General features: G+C 38.8%; 1 protein-coding gene across 10 annotated transcripts in view; it reads left to right on the forward strand.

Moving 5' to 3' along the window:
- The window catches only part of Abi1 (abl interactor 1), a 94,367-nt gene that overhangs the window by 51,871 nt on the left and 19,769 nt on the right, over positions 1-22,727 (forward strand). For 5 of the 10 annotated variants that reach the window (XM_021654578.2, XM_021654585.2, XM_021654577.2 and 2 more), the window contains exons 3-6: positions 11,037-11,213; positions 18,616-18,630; positions 19,345-19,445; positions 20,944-21,084. In XM_021654578.2, the coding sequence (XP_021510253.1) occupies positions 11,037-11,213; positions 18,616-18,630; positions 19,345-19,445; positions 20,944-21,084 (434 nt within the window). The remainder of the gene's footprint in view (positions 1-11,036; positions 11,214-18,615; positions 18,631-19,344; positions 19,446-20,943; positions 21,085-22,727) is intronic. The other 5 variants (XM_021654580.2, XM_021654586.2, XM_021654579.2 and 2 more) reach the window with 1 other exon arrangement.

Here is a 22,727-nt window from a genome sequence, read left to right on the forward strand (position 1 = left end):
GAATTGGTGTGGGGGATATTTTAACCATTCTTTGAAAACATTTTCTTACCATACTATCTTAACTAATTTCTAACTCATTCATAATCATTAAAGACTGACTTTATAAATTAGTGTGGTTCAGAGGGGAAGAGCACTTGCATAAGCAGCAGTACTCACGTTCAGGTCCCAGTACCCACATAAAGAGCCTGTGCAACCCCAGTCCTGGAGATGGGAGACAGAGGAGCTGCTGAACTGGCCAGCCAGCTAGCTTATCTGCAAAAACAGCAGGCTCCAAATTCATCAAGAAGCTCTTTCTCAATGGTGCAGGGCGAGCGACTGACATCCTCCTCTGGTACTAGCATGATGGTGTATGTATCTGCACAAAGTCATACATCTCACACACACAAATAATATGATAGAAGTTGGGGACAGGCTCAGGGCCTGGGCTGCTTAATGAGAAGGTGTGTGTGTGTGTGTGTGTGTGTGTGTGTGGGCATTGAAAGATGGGGAATATGAATTTATTGAATAGTGAAGTGACTGGATGTCAACAGTTTACTGTCCTGTTTAAAGAAATAAACATCTAGCTTGATTTAAACAGTTTACACATTTATCAAAAAACTGAACATAGTACTGTTTATGTGTAGCCTTTGTGTATCCACTAAAAGAATTAAGACCATGAAATTACGAAGTGTGACCGCCTAGCTTCCATAGGGTTGTTGTTATTAATAGATAATCAATCTAGTCCATGTTCTGTATGTACTGTGTCTGCAGTTTAAGTACTGTAAAATATTTTCCATGATACTGTCAAAAAACTAATTCTAGCTAAAATTATAATAAAAATTTATTAATTCATCAGCTAAACCACAAACAGAACATGGCCAATTCTGCTCCTTCTACACAAATTCTTCTCTTCATATCTGAAGGGCTGGTCACCATTCCCTAGGCCAGAGGTTATCTACCTCCCTAATGGCCATGGCTCTTTAATACAATTCCTAATGTGTGGTTACCCCATCCATAAAATTATTTTGTTGCTACTTCATAACTGTAATTTCTCCTCTCTTTCTTTCTTCTTCTTGTCTCTTCCCTTCCCTCCACAGAGTTTCTCTGTGTAGCCTTGGCCGTCCTAGACTCACTTTGCAGACCTGGCTGGCAGTGAACACACAGGGATCTGCCTGCCTCTGCCTCCCTGAGTGCTGGGATTACAGGTGCGTGCCACCATGCCCATCTCACAACTGTAATTTCTCTACTTTTGTGAATCACAATGTAAATATCTAATATTCAGGATATGTGATATGGAACCTGCATGGGTTCATAACCCAAAGCTTCAGAAGCTGTGTCCTAGGCCTTAAGGTTCTTGTCATCATATATGTGTGTGTGTCTACATGGAAATCATAGATCTAAGCTTGCTACACCCTTTTTTCCTAAGTCATTACTGCTTAAAACTTTATTATTTTGTAGGCTATATGTGTCTGGTATGGGCTCTTATTTTAAAAACGTAACATTGGTCCCAGCATGATGGATCAGCAGATACAGTAGGCTTTTGCCTGATGATCTGAGTTTGATCCCTGGGACCTACATGGTGGAAGGAGAGAACTATCTTTTTGTTTTGTTTTGAGTGGCAGGATTTCACTGTCTATAGTGCTGGCTGTCCTGGAACTTGCTATGTAAAGCAGGCTCTCCTGGAGATTCATGTGCCTTCTAAGTGCTGGGAATAAAGGCATGTGCCGCCATGCCTAGGGAGAACCAACTTTTGAAAGTTGACCTCCACATACATGCTGTGTGACAGTGTGTGCATGCGTGTGTGTTCACACACACAATACACTTAACATTTTTGACATTGTCATTTTTACGATTTATCTGTCTTTTGCATTTAGTTCTTTCTGAGCATTGTGTTACTGTTAATGTACAATTATGGAAGTACAATGCCTTTCCTTGTATTTATATTTATGGATTTGGAGTTTTCCTGTATTAGGAGATAGAGATACATTTTATTTTATGTGGTTAACTAGCTATTTCACTTGTGTAATGCATTTCTCCTCACTATACCATAACTCTAAGATAACTAGTTTGCTTCTAAGCCTGAGTTTGTTTCTGAGTTTCATATTGGTATATTTACGTAATTTTGTATGGCAACAGTACTGTCTTACTAAGACTTTCTAGTGAATATCAGTGAGTCTTTTTTAAGATTTTTTTTTTGACTTTTTATCATGTGTAAGTGTGTGTGTGTCTAACTGTATGTCTGTGCACATGAATTCAGATGCCCATGAAAGTGAGAGGCTTTGGATCCCTGGAACAGGAACAATAGAAGGTTATGCGGCACCTGACATGGGTTCAGGGAATTGAACTTGGGTCCTTTGGAAGACCAGCAAGTGCTCTCAACTGCTAAGCGAGCTCTCCAGCTCCACAATTTTAAAATCCAAGTCTTTTCTTTCCTTTGCGCTCTTCCATATACATCTTGAACTATGAAAATCATGGGATTTTTATTCTAATGCATTGATCACTGTAGGAAGATTTGTCATCAATTTTGCATTACTGTGAAGGCAGTTCAATGAAGGAAAGATATATTCACCAGTGTGCAAGTGAGATTGTGTTGTATCTAGCTTTGAAGGTCACATACCTTTTTTTTTTTATATATATATAGAGGATATAGGGTTATGTTTATATTAGGGTATTCTTACAATCTTTATAATGTGATGTGTTTGGTTCTTACATCTTAGAAATGCTCTTACTTACTCATTTACTATTTATTTTGTGAGATGGGCTTTTACCTTGTAGATCATTCCCAGCATGAACTGCCTTATCTTCATCTGGGAATGTAGAAGTGGTTAGTTTGATCAATGAGATTTATATTTGATACATAGGTGTTGAGAAGGTGGTTGAAACATTCTGGAACTCTCTATGTAGACTGACTGGCCTCACACTCACAGAGGTCCATCAGCCTCTGCCTCGTTAGTACTGGATTAAAGGTGTATCTGCCTGACCACATCTGGCCAGATTTGATAAGGTTTTTGAATACACTTTGTATAAAGCAGTGTTGCAGATTCTGATAGACTAATCAAAATGGACGGTGTACACGCATGTAAGTTCCAGATACCAGATCAAAGGACTTGCACATGCTGCTACTCTACTACCTATGCCTTATGGAAATAGAATCTTAATGGTCTAAAAACTGTATAAAATTTTATAACAATTAAGTGGGAGAGCCCGTATACAAATCTGGGTTTTCTGGTTTTATGTTTACAATATTCAAAAAACAAACCAACCCCAAAACACAGCACTGAGTTTCATTGTTCTGGGACATTTTCTATTGGAGTAACTCTTCTTGATGGTGTGTGTGTTGCTGGACACAATAAAATGTTATTTATTTATTTATTTATTTATTTATTTATTTTTGTGATTCAGAATCACAATAGTGGATAGGAGTAGAACCAGAGGAGAAATTTTCAAGTAATTTAAGAGGCAGGGGAACGGGGAAAAGGTGACTTTCAGAAACAAACTGAAAACATAGGAAAAGCAATTGAGCCCTTTTGAGCTTATTTTTCCCTTGTAGACTGGATCCATGTGTGGTATTTTAGTAATAGGGGTAAGAAACTGAGACATTAAATTTTCAGTGTGTTTTCTTTCTGGGTGCCTTCTTTTGGTGGAGGTAGATAAAATTTATATGCTTATGTTAAAAAGAATAGGTCAGGGAAAGACAAGGTCGCGTGCTCATATACCAGTTAGAAGTCTAATATAGCAGGTGGTCTGAAAGACATGTTGGAAATTGAAGGAAGCAGGTTTCTGATATTTAAAGATAAATGTGACAAGATTTAGCAATAACAAATGTGAAGCACAGGGTATATATATAACTTCAGAGAACCGAATAGACTCATTAAAAAAAGATGCTAGTAGACTTATGTGTTTGGTTTGTGCCATATTTGTTTATGTTTTTGGTTTGTGCTGTATTTGTTTTCACAAGGGGACTAGGAAAAACGTGTCTGTGATGTGCATGGCAATTTAAGTGTGAATGTGGATAAGTTTCTTAAGTAGAGCTTCCAAAGAACATGTCTAAGCTTAGTACTGCATGTGAGCTGACCGTACGAAGGAGATGGAAGAGAGGTAGGAGTAGGTGGAGGTAAGTAGTATCCACATCTTTCATCTTTGATCAGAATATCAGTGTTTCCCCTTTGTGGAGTTACAGATTCCTGAACTTAATTCCATGCCAAATGGAATTTAACTAAAATTAGTGCTTAGTCAAGTCACATGGGATGTTGTAGAAATGAAGGAGATGAGCTGAGGGTAGAACGCAGTGGTGGAACACTTAAATCTGGCATATTTGAGGGTAAGGCACCACACATAAAAGCAAGTTTAGAACCACGCAGTGGTGGTTCATGGCTTTAATCCCAGCACTTGAGATCAAGGCAGTAGCAGGCAGATCTCTGAGTTTGAGGCCACTCTGATATAAAAAGTGAGTTCAGGATAGCCAGGGCTACACAGGAAACCCTGTCTCCAAAAGAAGGCAAAAAGAAAGATTAGAGGCATTCTAAGAATATAACTTTACTTTTTATAATGCTAATAACTATATCAGATTTCAAAATTACTGAGAGAACATGGCCAAACATTTCCATCACAAAACCATCTTTAAAATAGTAAAAATATTTTATATGCATTTATTTGTATATGTGTGTGTTCTCTGTGTGAATGGCATGCTTGTGTCTAGAGTTCCAGGGTAGGGGGTGTTACATTCTCTGGAGCTGGAGTTTCAGGCAATAGTGAGCTGTTTGATGTGATTTTAGGAGCCTAAGTTGGGTCCTCTGTAAGAGCAACAGGCAATCTTTTTTAAAATTTTATATTTGTTCATTCATCACAGTTTATTCACTTTGTATTCCCCCTGTAGCTCCCTTCCTACTCCCCACCAAATCCCACCCTCCCTCTGTCTTTCCCACCTGTCCCCCTCCCCTAGTCCACTGATAAGGGAGGTCCTCCTCCCCTTCCCTCTGATCCTAGTCTATCAGGTCTCATAAGGAGTAGTTGCATTGTCTTCCTTTGTGGGCTGGTAAGGCTGCCCCCCCTTCAAGGGGAGGTGATCAAACTAGGACAGAATGCAGGGAATCTTATGAAAGAAGTGGGAAATAGTAGGACCTGGAGAGGATGGGCACTCCACAAGGAGAGCAACAGATCCAAAAAGTCTGGGCACAGGGATCTTTTCTGAGACTGATACTCCAGCCAAGGACCACTCATGGAGATGGCCTGTAACCACTGCACAGATGTAGCCCATGGCAGTTCAGTGTCCAAGTGGGTTCCATAGTAACGGGAACAGGGACTGTCTCTGACAGGAACTAATTGGCAACAGGCATTCTTAACCATTGAAGCCATCTCTACAACCTTCCCTCCCCTAGAAAACAACAAAACAAAATGGGGGGGGGGACACGACAACAGATGAAAACCCACAATAACTGTGAAGTGTCTTAAGCTTTTGCCTTCCATGCAGACTAACAAGGTAGTCCCCTACAGTTTCATAGTTGTTGATAGAGGACAAGGGTCAAAGACACAGGACTTCAGTCATGAGAACAGTAGAATGTTAGCATTTGTGCCCTCAGCTCTGTGGAAGTCTATGAATCAGGCTAGGGCACCCTGTTTTATTTTCCAATTACAAATTGTGTGTGGGTGTGTGTGAGTGCGTGCGTGTGCGCACGCGTGCGTGTGCACACATGTGAGTGGTTCTTTCCTTCCACCATGTGGGTCTCAGGTATTAAACAAGTCATCTGGAGACTTGGCATCAAAGCCCAGTTACCAGCTGAGCCATCTCCCTGGCCTTGATACCTCATCTTCAGTGATTTAGGTCAGGGTATTAGGGGAGTGTCATCTCTATGTTAAGGAAGTCTGACTGTTGGAATGTGAATTGAGCTCTGCCTTCACCGTGAGGTTTGCCCTGGAGAGAAATGACACCTTATTATACTGGACAGTGATCTCCCAGATCTCCAGAGGGATACATTATTTCCTAGACCTCAGGACTATTTTTTGGTACAACTGTGATTTAACAAAAATATGGAGCAAAGAGTCAGTGCCTGTCTTCAGAAGATGGGTAGACTCACACAGGTGCACGTAGTTATAAGATTGCTTTTTACCAGGTCTCACCTCTGCTTGCTCTGGTAAATGTCCCACAGTTGTGCTGCATGCCGATCACTGGTGTCTCTGACAGAAGCAGCACCAATTTTCTTCTGCTTAACTTAGAAGAAAGACACTGAATTGAGGTTATTACCTATAAATTCTGAGCTCACTTAACACTGCGCAGGAGCTAAGACCCAGATAGCTGACAAAATGCAGAGAACTGCCTTAGAGAGCTAGGTGGTTTTCTCAAGTTCTTGTACTGACTTTCCACTTGGTCTAAGGCATGAAATGTGGGTATTGAATGTAGGATACATTGTACACATATGGCCTTGTCTGATTTCAGAGGAATTGCTATTCTGTCATTCCACAACAATCCAAGCCACTGAATTGAACTGACACAAATGCCCCTAGGGCCAAGGTATGGTAGCCACTGATTGCTTTAGCTAGTCAGGGACAAATTGCAAGTCTAAGTGGATGATTTCCAGTGTAGGAATAATTGCCTCTGAACGTATCTAATTAACTTTTTAGTTTTCCTGTGGGATCCCTCCACTCCCTTAAGCATTTAGCCTTCCTTAAACATTTGAAGGTCTCTTATGACCACCTCCAGTTACAAGTCACAACATTCCCTGTTCATACTTGATTTCTATACAAGAAGTACTCTATGGCTGCACATTCCTTTAGGGTTGGTGTTTGCTTAAATAGCACGCTGTTTAGAATTAACCTCTTGCCAACTACTGAAATTGGGGAGCACAGGAAGACAGTCTCTCTAGTATGCCATTCTGGTTAGCTGTGGGCTTCTCATTTCAATTCCTGTAATTATTACCTTTTTTTGGAGTGTACCTGAAGGCAAGCTGTACAATCTGTTCTGTTTTATGTGTGTCATCAGTTGGGTGGCATTCATTTGTCCTCTGGAAAGATTGAATGATAGGTGTAGGGATGGGGCTAGCACAGACACCTGTAAGTATTGATAGCTGTTTTTCTTGAGAAAATCAAGGGCTTTGACCACCCCGTTATTCGCAAGAGGTTTTTCTATGAAGTCGAGGAAAATGGTACTCAGAACTATATAGCAGGGCTTGGGCAGATCCTGCCAAGTCAGTTAAGTTTAGAATGTTTGCGTGGTTTGAGGTAATTGTACTAGAGGATTTTCTTTTGAGAAGAAAGTTCCACATGTCATCTCAAAGACAGATCAGTCTCTCTCTCTCTCTCCTGAAGTGTGTTTCTCTCAGGTGCTAAGGTTGCTGACTTCCTTTTATTGTCAGAAAATCAGTGTACACATTTCAGTATTTAAGATTAGGTACAAACTTACAGAGATCTTTTTATGCCTTCCACTTTGATCCACATGGTGCCATCACAGGGGGACTTGGTGAACAGTGTACTTAACCAAATGTTCTTTATCCTCCCCGTCTTCTTTGGAGACATTGCCTATTCACACTCTCTATTCTTTCTTGTCTTCTCTCTGGTGCTGCTGGGACTCAGACTCAGAGCCCTGTGCATACTAAGTACATACTCTACTACTGAGCTACGCCCTTAGGCTCTTTTTTGCTCAGTTATGGCTTAAGGCTTGAGTTTTGTTTCTGTTTGTTGGGACTAGGTGTCATATAGCCCTGGCTAGTCTCATTCCTTATATAACGAAGGAGGATAGCCTTGAACTTCTGTTCCTCTCTCTACCTCTTGAGTGTACATTCTAGGTGAGTACTGTGCCAGCTTAGCTATATCCCTAGCTCTCTTTGAGCTGCCTATTTTGGAGGTAAGCTCAAGGACAGTTTTATTAAAGTTTAAGGAAAAATTCCTACAACAGGCAAGCTGGAAATCTTAGAAGCTGTGCAGAGGAGGAGCCATGCATAAGTGAAGGGGAAAATGTAGGTAGCTTGAGTTGGCGTAGAAGTCAGCTATGTGGCAGCAGGCATCCACATGGCATAGCAGGGCCTTTAGAGAAACTATAGGGAAGCCCATGATGGTAGGGAAAGCTCACTTAGAATGGAGGCAGAAAGAAGAAAAGGAAAAGTTACCCTTCATAGGAAATCAGAAAAGTAGGCAGACTCATGAAGGGAAGTGCTGAGCTCTGTGAGAGGCTGTTGTGTGTTCTTTTTGAAGGAACTGTTCCAACATTGAGCAATATAAGATGCCTGTGGGTGGAGAATGTAAAAGGCTATCAGTACTTCAGCTAACACCTGTGCTTGATCAGGTGTTTCGATGGAATAGCCAATACTAGACCTGGCAAAAGAGTCATCAAGAGTGAGGACCACTAAAAGCTAGAAGGACTCCCAAGGTCCACTAGAGTCAGTCTGCTGAAGTGACTCTCTCCAAGACTCATAGTTCTGGGAAGAGATTGTAGCCTGTATGCTAGGAATTTAGGTTGTTTTTATGTATATGGGTGTCTTGCCTGCATATATGTCTGTATATCTTGTGTGTGCCTGTGCCCTTGGAAGCCAGAAGATAGCATTCAGTTCCCTAGTACAAGAGTTACAGACAATTGTGAGCTGCTATGTGGGTGCGGGGAATTGAACCGGCATCCTCTAGAACAGTGCTTTTAACTGCTGACCATCTGTCTAGGTTCCCCCGCCCCTTTTAAAATTATGTGTATGATTGTTTTGTCTTACTGTGCATATGCACACCACATGTATGCCTAATGTCCATGAAGGCATCAGAGCTCTTGGAACTGGAGTTATGGGTAGTTGTCAGCAGCCAGCTAACTGCTGGGAATGGAATCCAGGGCCTCTGTAAAAGCAGTAGGTGTTGTTGACTGCCGAGCCACCTCTCTAGCTCAGTTGTTGCTGCTCTTCAACAAGTGTTACATAGTTTACCCTGTCACTTTTGAATCAAATTAGCCAAATATTTGCTTGGTTCTAACCACAGTAGGAACAAAATTTGCTCCTTTTATATTTACTGTACACAAGTCCCTTATCTGAAAGTATTTAGAACCTTAGCTGTTCCCCTTGCACCAGACAAATGTTAATTCATGGAGCAGACCTGTTGAGGCCATCAGCATGATGAGTAGTGTCTCCCATCTGGTAGAGAGAGAGAGAGAGAGAGAGAGAGAGAGAGAGAGAGAGAGAGAGAGAGAGGACCCAGGTACTCATCCCAACACTGTCTCTTAATTTTAATAAATAGTAAAATAGAGGATCATTAGCAGTTTTCATGGGTTCTTTTCAGTTCCTGTTAATCAGCTTCTTCCATCCCTAGAAGTCAGTACCCAGACTCTGAATTTGAGTCCCCTTGTATGGTAATAGGGTAATTTAACACTGTTTCATGGTTTCTGTTGGAAGAGAAGAGACTCAGGGTCAAAGAATTTCTCACCCAGCAATTATAAGAACCAGTACATTGGACTGAATGTGGAAGCATTCACTTTTAATCCCAGCACTGTGAGGCAGAGGCAGGCAGGTCTCTGTGAGTTCAAAACCAGATTGGTTTACAAAGAATTTTAAGAACAGCAGAACTCAAGAAAAAAAGAAAAGGGGAAAACACACACATACATACACACACACACACGTACACACGTGTGCACGCACATGCATGCAAAAACAAAAACCTAGCATTCAGTGTTTGTTCAGGTAACTGAGTCTGGTTTCATTAAGGTGCTGCAAAGAGGGGCTGCCTCCATATAGATACATTATAGGAAGACTCGTTGCTTTTGGGGCTGGATTTTAGAACGGGTGAAGAGCCTTACTTGCCTTTGTTCCTCGGTGTTTACATTAGCTTATATCTGATAGTTACTCATAGTCGTGCCACTTGGTATAAATTTGTCATTGCTTCCTCACTCCAAGGAGAAAATTTTAAACTTTTACCTTTATTATATGTGCATTAGTGTTTTGCCTGCATGTATGTCTATGTGAGAGTGTCAGGTCTTAGATTTAACAGTTGTGAGCTGCCAAGTGGGTGATGTGATCTGAATCAAGGTCCTCTGAAAGAGCAGTCAGTGCCCTTAACTGCTGAGCCCTGAAAGTTTTAAATTTTTGAGCAGTTGTATACTATATGAACATATTGAGTGTGGGCCAGTCGTGCTATCACATGCTTTTAATCCCAGCACTTAGGAGGCAGGGTAGAGGCAGGAGAATCTTTGTGAATTTGAGACCAACCAAGTCTGCATAGCAAGCTCCAGGCTCAGCAGGCACACATAGTGAGACACTGTCTCAAAACCAAAACAAAGATTAGAAAAAGAGAACATATTGCCTGTCTAGTCACCGTCCCTCTACAATGTTAGGAATCAAACTAAAGGCCTCGTGTACACTGGCTTCCATTGAGCCCCTCCCAGCCTGCTCTTCAGTGTGCAACTCTTGATGAATAAATGAAAGTTTAAAATGTATTATCATTTGCTAAGTTGGAACCCAGGACCTTGTACATGTTAGCAAATGAATCAGAACCTCAGCTGCCCCTCCCCCTCAAATGTTGTATTTAGAGACAATTTCATAGGCTCTGACTGGGCACGCTGAGACAGGCGTGTAGGAGGCTTGCTGATAGCTATAACCTTTGCACTTACAGTTCTCTCACCCATGTCTGCCATGTGCATGTTTCTCTGCCTCCAGTAATTTCCATCTTTTCCTCTTATGTTCTTTTTTGTCTTTCAAAGCCTGTCAATATATAAACCCTTTAAGTGAAGTGTTTTCAGCCTATTTGAATTGAACATATTCATAGTAATCTGCGTGTGTCACTACAGCACTTACCTCCTTGCGTTGTGATCACTGATATTCTTGCTGTTGCTGTTGTTCTGTTTTGTATCTTTTAGTAAAGTAAAAGTGACCAAGCAGGCCTCCTTTCCTCCTACATAGCAGGTTTCCCCCTACGAATTGCTTTAGAAAGTCTGTTGAGTATTTCCTGATTCGAGCCTTAAGGAAATTAATTTGCCTAATACATTCTCATTAGAAAAGAGTCACAAGATACAGCCCTGTAGTCCAGTGCATATGGACAACATAGGCATTTTCTACTGTACCAAATAATATTTTCTTGCTCTATTTAAATTTTAACTGTAGACTGTGGATATTCATAAAGAAAAAGTGGCTCGAAGAGAGATTGGTATTTTGACAACAAATAAGAATACATCAAGAACTCACAAAATAATAGCACCTGCAAATATGGAGCGCCCTGTCAGGTATATTCGGAAGCCTATTGACTACACAGTTTTGGATGATGTGGGCCATGGAGTTAAGGTAAGCATTTTGTATTATTTAAATGTAAATTACTTTGAATTTTCAACAAATATTTTGGTTAGAAATTGTGATAGGATTTTCTTATTTGATGGATTCCCTTTGGCTAGCAACTAGTGTTACAATTTTCATAGAATATTTATTTATTTTAACGATTTAAGTATATGAATGTTTGCTTGCATGTGTGTACATGTACTATATGCATATCTGGTGCCCTTGGGTCAGAAGAGGGCATTGCACTACGTAGAAATGAGTTATGGATAGTTGGGAGCCACCATGTACATGCTAGGAAGTGAACCTGGGTCCTCTGCAAGAGCAACAAGCGCTCTTAACTGCTGAACCATCTTGTCAGCCCTCTAGAATGCTAATTTAATGAGCTACATGTTTGACTAAGCTTGAAGCAGAACTTTATCTGCAGAATAGGCACTGTTCAGAAAAACCTAAAAACCTGAAAAGGATGCCCTGCTAAGATAGCTCTGCCAGTAAAGGCCACTAAACCTTTTGACCTGTGTTGTATTTTTAGAATCCATGTGGGAAAAGGAGAAAATTGATGCCTGCAAGTTTATCTCCTCTCTACATCATGCTGTCTTACTTATACCATAAACAATAACAAAAGCACAAACAAACAAATAAAAGCACAACTTGAAAAGGCCATTTATTAAATAAGCTATTTATATCATGGATTATGATTGGCTTATAAAATAAATTGTACATTAATTTGGCCTTTTATTTCTAAATATTTCTGTACCTGTGTAGTATGGGGATGAAATTCAATGACTTTTTTACATGGAAGAAAAAAAATTGTACGAAAATTTTGTTGTGCATACTTCTGCTACAACTTCTAGGTTTGTAGAAGAATATTTGTTGCCTCTGCGTAAGCTTGGCAGAATTAGGTGATCTTGAAATTTGTAGATTTTGTTTTTCTGTATCTACAAACATCTGGAGCAGCATAAGTCAGCTCTGTTGTGCTTTGAAATGTAGTAATCCCTTTCGCAGAAGAATGACTTCGTTATCCTTCAAAATATTTCATAATAGTTTTAGGTTGTTTGTTTATGGGTTGGTTTTTTTTTTTTTTTTTTTGGTTCTTGTTGTTTGTTTTGCGACAGGGTGTCTCTGTGTATGTAGCCTTGGCTGTCCTGGACTTGCTTGGTAGACTAGGCTGGCCTCAAACTCACAGAGATCCAGCTGTGTCTGCCTCCTTGAGTGCTGAGAATGAAGACGTGCGTTACCATGCCTGGCTCTTAATAATTGTTTTTAATTTTATGTGTGTGAGTGATTTGCCTGCACGCATGTCTGCGTACCACCTGAGTGCCTGGTGCCAATGGAAGCAAGAAGGGGATGTCTGATCTTCTGTGTTGGAGTTACAGTTGTCAGCCACATTGTGGACGCTGGGAATTGAATCTAAATGCTCTGGGAGAGCAACCACCTGTCAAGCTCCTCATCCTGTTTTTAAAAGGAGGTCAGCTAGAGTCTGAAAACATTTACTAGCAGATGGATAGGACTGGTGCGGTTGCTAGATGTATTATATTATAAGTATTCTGAGATGTTTTTCAAAAGAGGAACATTAACTTTCCCATGGTTTCTGGAATGTTTTATTCACTTTTATCCTAAAGAGTTATATGTGAGATTGAAACACCAAATGTAATGGCGACTACCTGTTTCTTATATTTTTATCGAAGGTATATCTAGCATTAAGAGCTTAAATTAAATTGTACTATAAAATACTTTAAAATAGTAATGCATAAGGTATTATTACATATTTTGGGATTTAAAAACTACGTACAACATGTGCAGATATGTTTATCTAGCCTATTATTTGGGGAAACTCATTAACTTTTCCCCCTTTGGCTTCATCTTAAATTTCTTTCTCCCAAAACAATACATTAACAATTCAGTAAAGAAAATTTTCTGAGCCAAGTGTGGAGCGTCTTAGGCAAAATTAGGAGTTTGAGGACAGTTTGAACTGCATAGTGGAGTTACGCCATAACAAATTCCTCAAAAACCTAACCATTTTCTTAGAGTCAAATACCCCGAATTTTCTCGTCCCTTCACTCATGTTTGTGTGTTGGGAGTGTATAAGATTGATTTTTTTTTATTATTATTTATACAGTGTTCTGCCTGAACACCAGAAGAGGGCACCACATCTCATAGATGGTTGTGACCCACCATGTGTGGTTGCTGGGAATTGAACTAAGGACCTCTCGAGGAGCAGACAGTGCTCTTAACCACTGAGTCATCTCTGCTCAGTGCTGGAATTAAAAGCTTGGATCCAAATTTTAAAAGGAAGTTTGATAAGAAAATGCAACTCTGGATTATGAATTTGTTTATGCAGGCAGCATAAACAGTTTACTAGATGCTGAGCCTATATGCTTGAGAACTTAGGCAGTTTTCTTTCTAATTACTAAAAACTGCAAACATTTTAAAAAGCTTCTTTTTAAAAGCGTGTTCATGATGGTAAGGTACATATTATCCCTAATTTTTACTAGTCGGTATTACGTGCATACTTCTGAAGTATAGCCACATTGCTTTGGTTACTGTTTTTAAATGTTTTGGCCGAGATTTAGAAGCGTGGTGGCTGTGAGAACAGGGTATGTTAGAGGCTGGTGTGCTGGTGGAGCGCCTGCCTGCACAGGGAGGAAGAGCACGGGGAGCTGCAGACACTGTGCACATAGTGTGTGTGGTCTGATACAAAGGAGGCCAGTATGCGGCTGAGACGTGTAATACTCATCTGTGCACAAAATTTATACCTACACAATTACCTTTTCCCTGGTCTTATTACTGTGTGTATGTGTTTTTTAATGACGTGTAAGAATTTTCGTACTCTTAATTTTTTTCTACAATATTGTGTAGATGTGTGAAATTAAGAAACAATACCAGAGCTGGGTGTGGTGGTTGCTTCTGTGAGTTCAAGGCTCGCCTGTTGTAAGGTGACTTTTGGGCTAGCCAGGGCTACATAGTAAGACCCTGTCTCAGAAGAAATACTACTAGTACCACGAGACAGAAGGAACAGGAAGACCATAGCTTAAAGGCTAGTCTGTTCTGCACAGTGTGCTCCAGGTCACCTGGGCCATACAGGGAGACTGTCTCAAACAACAAAACAGCTCACCAGCCAGTCCTTTTGCCCCTTAAAATAAATCCAAAGAAATTTGGGCGTTTGTTAATGGTAAATTATGCACAGGTTGAAATTATGAGGCAGTAGGAATTAAATTTATTTTAAAATGTGCATTTTCAGTATTGTTTATTTATATTGTTTTTATTACTTATATTTATATTCAGATTTTTGGTCTTTGTTTTCCATTTCTATTTAGAAATTTGATTTCTTTTTTTAATTAAAAATTTTCTCCATAACATTTTATCTTGATCATATTTTTTCCCTAACCTTAACTCTCCTCAGGTAAAGTGTGATTTGTTAACACTGTTAAATTTGTGCTGTCCGTTAAAGATCATGACACCTGCTCTTTCCTCATGATGTTTTTTTTTTTAATTTAACTTCATTGTTTAGATATTTTTCATAATATATACAGAATAAATATTGTATCTAGATTAATATTTTTTCCTGTAGCTACCGTATTTTATATCCAATATTTTCTTACTCCTAAGATTAATATTCCATCTTATTTGTGACACAGATTTTAGTGTTTTGGTATTTGTGTATGATATACTTGACCTTCCTTTAAATAGATTATACATTTAATACATTTCATGTTGAAAACTATATGGTATCTATAATTTTATTAGGAATTTAAAATAACGTAAAGTAAGTCTAGCTAGATTTTATCAGAATAAAATACTGATAGGAGAAAACCTGTGCAGAACCTTCCAGAATATGCACATGAAGAACAAGGAAAGGTGATGATTTTCATAGGCAGGCACCACATTTCTAAGTGTGCGTGGGGAAGGAAGGCTTGAACACTAAGTGGAGAAATTTACAGTTTATTTTGCTAAGCATAACACTGCTCAGTTTCCTAAATTAGTTTATAACCTACCAGAGGAGGTTATAGGGACGATCAAGGAAGCAAGACAAAGACATTCTTCTGGCTAGACTTTGTTGGTGTTTTCTAAGGTAAAACCACTGAGGTTGATTGATGGTTTCTGGTCAGTTAATGCTTCGTAGCAACCCAGAACAGCAGTGCTGTCTCAGCTTTAATGCTCTCCCAGTTATTCTGAATTTTTTTCAGATGTGTTTCTTTTTGTATCTGTTTGCCTGTACTTATGTATGTATACCACGTGTGTAGACAGTGTGTGTGTGCCAAGTGTATGTACCATGTATGTGTACCACTTGCATGTACCCCTTGTGTGTGTGCTTGTACTGTGTACCATGTGTGTATTCTGTGTATGTGTACCATGTGTATTTGTTCCCTGTGGAGATCGAAAAAGAACAGAGATACAGTTGGTTGTAACACTCTGTATGTGGCTGCTGGGAACTGAACTCTGGGGCCTCTGCAAGGGCAACAAGAGCTCTTAACCACTCAACCGTGTCTCTAGCTCACCCCTTCTGGTTATTATTATTATTTTTTAACAGTATAGATGCTAACCTATAATATTTACATAGGGCTGTGCTTTTAAACAGTTTAAATTTTATTAAGATGAATGAGAGCTAATCAGTTACTTCAAAGAATTTGCCTCTTTGACATTTGAAGCTTACTGCTACAAAAATAGAGTGGACTCAGAAAAATTTATTACTTTTAATTTCATATTCCAGGTAAATGGTGAAATTATTCAAAGTTTCAATGTTTAGAGGAAAAGAGATCTTAAGGAAATACTAAAATCTTTTATTTCGCTTGGGAACTTTTAAATAGATGTTTCATATAAGTATTGTCAGATGTTCATATAAGTATTGTGCTAGCAGTTCTATCTTGAGCTTTAAAAGGCAGAGATGAATTTTACAGCTCCTATTTTGGAACACAGTCACATACATAAACTTTTTAAAAGAGGAGGCTGAACCTGAACATAGGTTGGAGATTACACAGTTGTGTAGTTACAGGGTTCAAGTAAAGGTTTCATTTCCCATTTAATTTTACTGTTCTTTCATTTGGGAACAGATTACATACAAATGCTGAGGGTTTTGTTTGCTTGTTTGTTTTGTTTTGTTTTTGTCTTTGTTCTTTCAGTTGAAAGAAATGATGTAAGTGTACTTATACTTTTTTACACAACTAACATGTTACAAAACATACTATATGCATATATACGTGGGACAAATGTAGTCATCATATACATAGATTATACAGAACACTAGTACATCTTATCAAGGATCTTAATGTTAGTTAAATGTACTATTTTACATCCAGGTATGTAATGTGGTGATTAGGTTGGGTTGCAGACAGTGTTCCTAGGTGATAGTGAGAATTCCATTTTAAACAAAAAGTGAAGAATACCAGAATTCTAGCACAGCTTATATAAATAAGATGTTTGAAATTCTTCTATAAGATTTTATTTAATATTGCCATTGTGATCATCAGAAAATTGTAGATAACTTGTAAGAACAGCAGATAGAAATTGAAGTCTCCAAATTTTATAGACAAACTGTAGAAATGGGAATGTTTTTTAAGGCATGGTCTAAGGACTGGCACTATAGGGTCATGTGCATGTTTCAGGTGTGTTAGCTGATCACCTCTAACAGAAGTAGCCTTTAAGGTCAAAGTAGCTTTTCTTTATTTAGAATTTTCACTGAATTGTTCAATAAAAGCATAGCAACATATACCTTCCTAGTTGTATGCTTGCTCAAGACTTCCATAGTTTAGAAATGAGTTCTAGACTTTCTTTTTCAGCTAGAATCTTGCCAACCTATTGTTAGATGATTTCATTTCTATATATCTTTTGTAAAGGCTAGTTTTATTCACACACACATATATTATCTTATTCATAACACACCACCCAGTTTCTGAGATATACGGTCTTACAGATCCCAGATTGGCCTTGAACTTGCTGCGTAGCTGATCATCCTGCTCCCACCTCCCAAATTCTGGGTTTTCAGGAGTATACACCCACACTGGTTATGTGATTCTGAAAATGAAGCCAGTGTTGCTGCACGCACTACAGAATTCTGCCAACTGAGCTACATTCTCAAGCTTTAGTCAGGGTTTCATGATTTCATTTTTAAAGACTGATGTGCTAGGCCAAATCCTCTTCTGAATTTGAAAGCAACTTTTGAGTTTTTGTTTTTATTTTTTAAGACAGAATCTTACTTTATAGGTCTGAGTAGTTTGGAACTCCCTGCATAGACCAGGCTGGCCTTGAAGGCAGAGACACACCTGTCTTTGCCTCTCAAGAGCTGGAATTAAAGACTCCATATACAGCTACACCTCAACCCTCTTCAAGAGCAGTATGTGTGCTTAATCACTGAGCCATCTCTCCAGCTCAACTTATGATGTTTAAATATGATGTTTAAATATATGTTTATTATTTATCTACTTTATTTTTTGTGGTATTAAGGAATTAATTTAGAGACTTTCACATATTAAGTTACTTTTGAGTTCTCTCTACCAGCTTTATACTGTTAAGTATTTAAGGCTTAAATTTTAGCATTTAAGGCTTATATTTTTATACTACTGTACTACCACTCAAGTAATGAATGTCCCAGACTTAGGCATTCATTATTTAATAAAGTCTTAGATCTTGTTTACTGCTCTGTTAAAAATGGCTTTATATTTTCTGTATTATTGTTTATTTAAATCAAATTAGATATTTTAAATTGTTTAAATGTGTGTATGGGAGGGCATATGCATGTGACAGAGTGACTCTGGATAGAGTCCAGAAGGGAGCATTTGATCCCTTGTAGCTGGAATTACAGGTGGTCATGAGATGCCTTGATGTGGTTGCTGGATACTGTCATCTGCAAAAGCTGTTACATACTTTTAACTCACGATGCATCTTTCCAGCTCCATATCATCTGTAATTCATTTGGATCAGGTTCATGGGTTAAGTGCTGACCTAAGAAATCTTGAGGCCTGCTTGACATTGGCTCAATTAGTTGGGAGTTTCATTAGGAAGTTACTAATTTTAAAAGTACATGTAAGTTAGACCTTCTGACAAAAGCCCCCAGTCCCAGCTACTTGGGAGGTTGAGGCAAAAGAATCATAAATTCAAGTTTTCTCTGGGTCACAAAGTCAGTTCTAGGCCAGTTTGGGAACCTTAGGGGCTGAATGCAGCTCATTGGTGGAGTGCTTGACTAACATTTGTGCCGTTCTGAGTTCAGTTCCTAGTACTAAGGAAAAACAAATGTAACACACAGACATTTCCCTAGTTTCTTTAGATACTTAAAAATGTATTTGAAATATAGCTGGATTTTAAAAGCTTGTTAACATAAATACAGTAATATAAATGTCAACGTGTCCTGTCACATACAACTTACCTAGAATTAATTTCTACTTTTTCCCCCTCTTTTTTTGTTTTTGCCAACATAAAGTGGCTAAAAGCCAAGGTAAGAGACATTGCTTATCATTCGATCCGCAGTACTTCCTGTATGTTGACAGAGGCTGCAGAGCCACTAAAATGTGAAAACTCTTCCGTCTGTCTGCTTTCTCCTGTAGGATTGACATAGATTAAATATGCTCAGACTTAGATCAGATCAGCAGCATTTAGCTTGGCTGTGTTAATATATCCAAGATATATTGACGTTTGCACTTTAGGAACATTAATCTTGCTAACAGTTACTGCTTTGCTCATGTATTTTACAGTTGCTTTGCTTCCATTGACTGACAATTAGGTTTCCCAGACGTCACATGTAATTTTGCTGCTGAATTATTAGGAATATGATTATATTTGACATGAGTATTTTAGCAGATTGGCAGATTTGTAGATTACATTTATGCACACATAATGCACATATAAATGTTTATTCAAACATTTAATAATCCTGATTTTTGAATAAGATTGATATCCGTGAACCTGTCAACAATAAGATATGAAATCTAGTAGTCTCACCTGTATTTTGCATAAATTAATATAACTAGCACAAAATATGATAGGAAAAATTGAGCGCAGGTGGCTTTTGAACTTTTAAGTTGTAATACCAAACTATTAAAACTGTCTGGGAATCCTTACTTCACATTCTGATATTAAGAAAAAGACATCATGTTAAAACATCAAGAGAACAAGTTGATACAAAAATAAAATGTTTCTTTCCACATTCTAGCACGGAAATAACCAGCCTGCACGAACTGGCACATTGTCAAGAACAAACCCTCCCACGCAGAAACCACCAAGCCCTCCTGTGTCAGGCCGGGGAACTTTGGGGTAGGAATTCAGTTGCCTTCTACATGGAATGTCTGAGACTTAGGGGCATGCTTCCTTGTTTTATGTTATCTTTTGTGGTACTACCCTTTAAAGGAATTGATTTTATGTATGTGCATGCATGTGGAGAGGTCAGAGAAGAACTTGTGAGAGCCTGTGGTTCTCTGTAATGAAGCTTGGAATGCCACCCGAGGTACCATCTTGCTGCCTCAGACTGATTTCCGTTCTAAATTCTCTAGAATTTAGAATTCTCCAGAATGGATCTCCCTGCTTTATAACCTGTGTGTGTTTAATGTGGTCATGTGTGTGTGCGCGCACCTGTGTGGCAGAGGACAACCTTAGGTTTCACCATCAGGAAAGCTGTCACCTCCTTTAAGACAGGTTGTCTTATAGGCCTGCAGCTCACCAATGAAGCTATATTGGCTGGGTAGGGAGCACCTACGAGTTGCCTGTCTCGCTCTGTCAGGAATCAATACTCTTTTGTATATGTGTAAGTGAGTATTGTGGTTTTTGTTAGTACATTTAAAAACTGTAAATCTGCTTTGACCAGAGTTCCTTATGGTGCCACCACTTGTATTTATGCTGTTTATGTTATGTCTCTTTGAACAAGTGGTTGCTTTGTGTCGTTTGTCTCCTGTTTCTCCTGCACTTTACACTCAGGACTCTACCTGAATGGCTCTAACTGCGTCAGCTACTCACAGGCCCCTCCGTACCAGAGTAGCTTTATGGAGAGCTCTTAAAAAGATGGAAAAGGTAGTGCTGATTTCTTGCCCCATGTTGCACTAATTGTATCAATATTTTCCAAGGTGTTTCTGAAGGATTAATTGCTTGGAAATACCATATTAGATTTCTTGCCCTGTGGAGGGGGTAAGTCAGCAGCCTACTTTTTCCCTCCTGTAGAAAGGCTTGAGGGACTGAGGTGGGCATGATATATGTTTTAATGCTATATGTTAATGAGCATTAAAAAGACTATAACTATTATTTTTAGTGTAATGTTAGAATTTCAAATGAACCTTTCCAATAATTTTCCCAAGAAATAGTGACAAATTTGACTTTTTATGTTAAACAGCAAAATTTGTATGTCATAATTTTTTGTTTATGTTACTATTAAAGTTTTTCCATTTGTCCTTAGGAGAGTGTGTGTGTGTGTTGTGTAACTCATGCTACTGTACACTTTCTGTACGTCAGAGGGGTCACAAGAGCATGGATTCGTGCACATCTGTGTGTGTTTGTGTGTGTGTGTGAGTGTGTGTTATGTTCTCATGTGCTTGTAACTGCCACCCCACCCTGTCCCCCCATAAATGGGTTCTAGTGATTGAACTAAGGCTTGGCTGGCATACATCTTTACCCCCTGAGCCATCTTGGCAGCTTTAACTACTTCAAATTAAAATTGAAAAAAAAGTTCTGGTATACTGAATTTTGATGGAGATTGTTGCCAGTTTGGGAGTGGATGCTGTTTTGTCTCTCATTCATTATCCTTCTTTCCATTCTTCCTTATTAGACGGAATACCCCTTACAAAACCCTAGAGCCTGTTAAGCCTCCAACAGTTCCTAATGACTACATGACTAGTCCTGCGAGGCTTGGAAGCCAGCACAGTCCAGGCAGAACGGCTTCTTTAAACCAGAGACCAAGAACGCATAGGTAAGCCTTCTGTCTGAATATTTGAACTCTAAGAGTGTATGTTGCTGACAGGCGAGTGATAATTTCTAAAGGTACAGAGTACATGTAAGGTATTACTTTAATGCTGATAGTGAATGTAAAAGGTGAGGGCATTATTCTTATTTCTGATAACGTCAAATTTCAGGGTTTTTTTAAATTTTTTTTTATTTTTTTCTCATTTGTGTATACTGTTAGCAGATTATATTTCCTCTTTTTGACAGAGATACAAGTACATATTGGGATTACAAACTAAAGTGTGCTTTCTAGAGGCTGAAGGTTTAGAAGTTGGCATAGTGCTTGCCTATCATAGAGGAAGCTCTAGGTTTGATCCCCAGCAGCACATAAGCCAGCACCACATACACCACATGTGTAATCGCAGCAGTTGGTATATAGAGGCTGTAAGATCAGAACTTCAAGGTCATCCTCAGCTACATAGTGAATTTGAGGCCAGCCTGGGATATATGAGACCCTATCTCAAAAAAACCAAACTGAAACCAACCAACCAACCAACCAAACAAACAAAAACCAAAGAAAGCTTAAAATTGTTTTACTCTCCTAAATTTGCATATAAGGTATTTTATGACATTTTTGGAACAAAGTGTGTTTCAGTAATAACCCTGTTCCATCATCATCTCCACCTTCCTGACCCAAGAATGCTTTTGAATATACCTTTAAATGTTGTAGGGCTAGAGTTGTATAGATAGCTTAGGTATATCCTTAGTATGAATGAGGCTCCTGGGTTCATTTATTCATTAAAGAAAGGGCACAGAGAAAATACTCTTAAATGCTCTTAGACAAAGGATTAAGTGCTGTAGAAGTTACATAGTGTAATTGACTTCTAAAGAGTTAGATAAAGAACACTCAGCTTGTTTCAGTGGAAGATTTCTGAACAGTTGCTAACTGAGGGTGTGTTAACAATCCTCCAGAAAGCAGCTGCCCACAGGGCTTTTTGAAGCTCCCAGCTTATGCTTGCTGTTGCCGAGTTACAGGGTCAGAATATGGTTTTTTCTATAGTGAAGGTTTAATCTGACTCAGCCAATAGTTATTTAGAATGACTGAGTTAAATACCACTCAGAAACAAGTAAGGCATAGTGTTGTTGTTTATTTCCAGAAGTTCATTGTTTTGAAATACTAATATCTATTTTTAAAATGCATTTCTAAAATATTGTTATGTGAGGATTTTTGCATTATTTAATTGCTGTTACAAATGTAACTTCATTACAGCCATACAAAATATGTAAATAAATAAGCATAGCTGTGGTCTAGTAAAATTTTACTTATGGTACTAAAATTTGAACTTCATATAATTTTAATGTTTTACAAAATATTCTTTTGAGTTTTCCCCAGCTATTTTTTTTATGGAAGTGTTTTTAAATTTTTAATATTTTTTTTCTTCACAATTTATTCATTATATATCCCAATTGAAGCTCCCTCACTCAACTCCCCCGAGTCCCACCTTTCCTCCCTCTTTTCCCCATCCCCTTCTCCTAGTCCACTGAAAAGGGAAGTTCTCCACTATTGCCATCTGCCCATAGCTTGTCAAGTCTCATCAGGACTGTCTGGTTCCTCTTCCTCTGTGGCCTGGTAAGGCTGCATCATGAGGAACAAGTGATCAAGGACCAGTC

The sequence above is a fragment of the Meriones unguiculatus genome, chromosome 7 (genome assembly GCF_030254825.1).
Source record: "Meriones unguiculatus strain TT.TT164.6M chromosome 7, Bangor_MerUng_6.1, whole genome shotgun sequence".
Lineage (NCBI taxonomy): Eukaryota > Metazoa > Chordata > Mammalia > Rodentia > Muridae > Meriones > Meriones unguiculatus.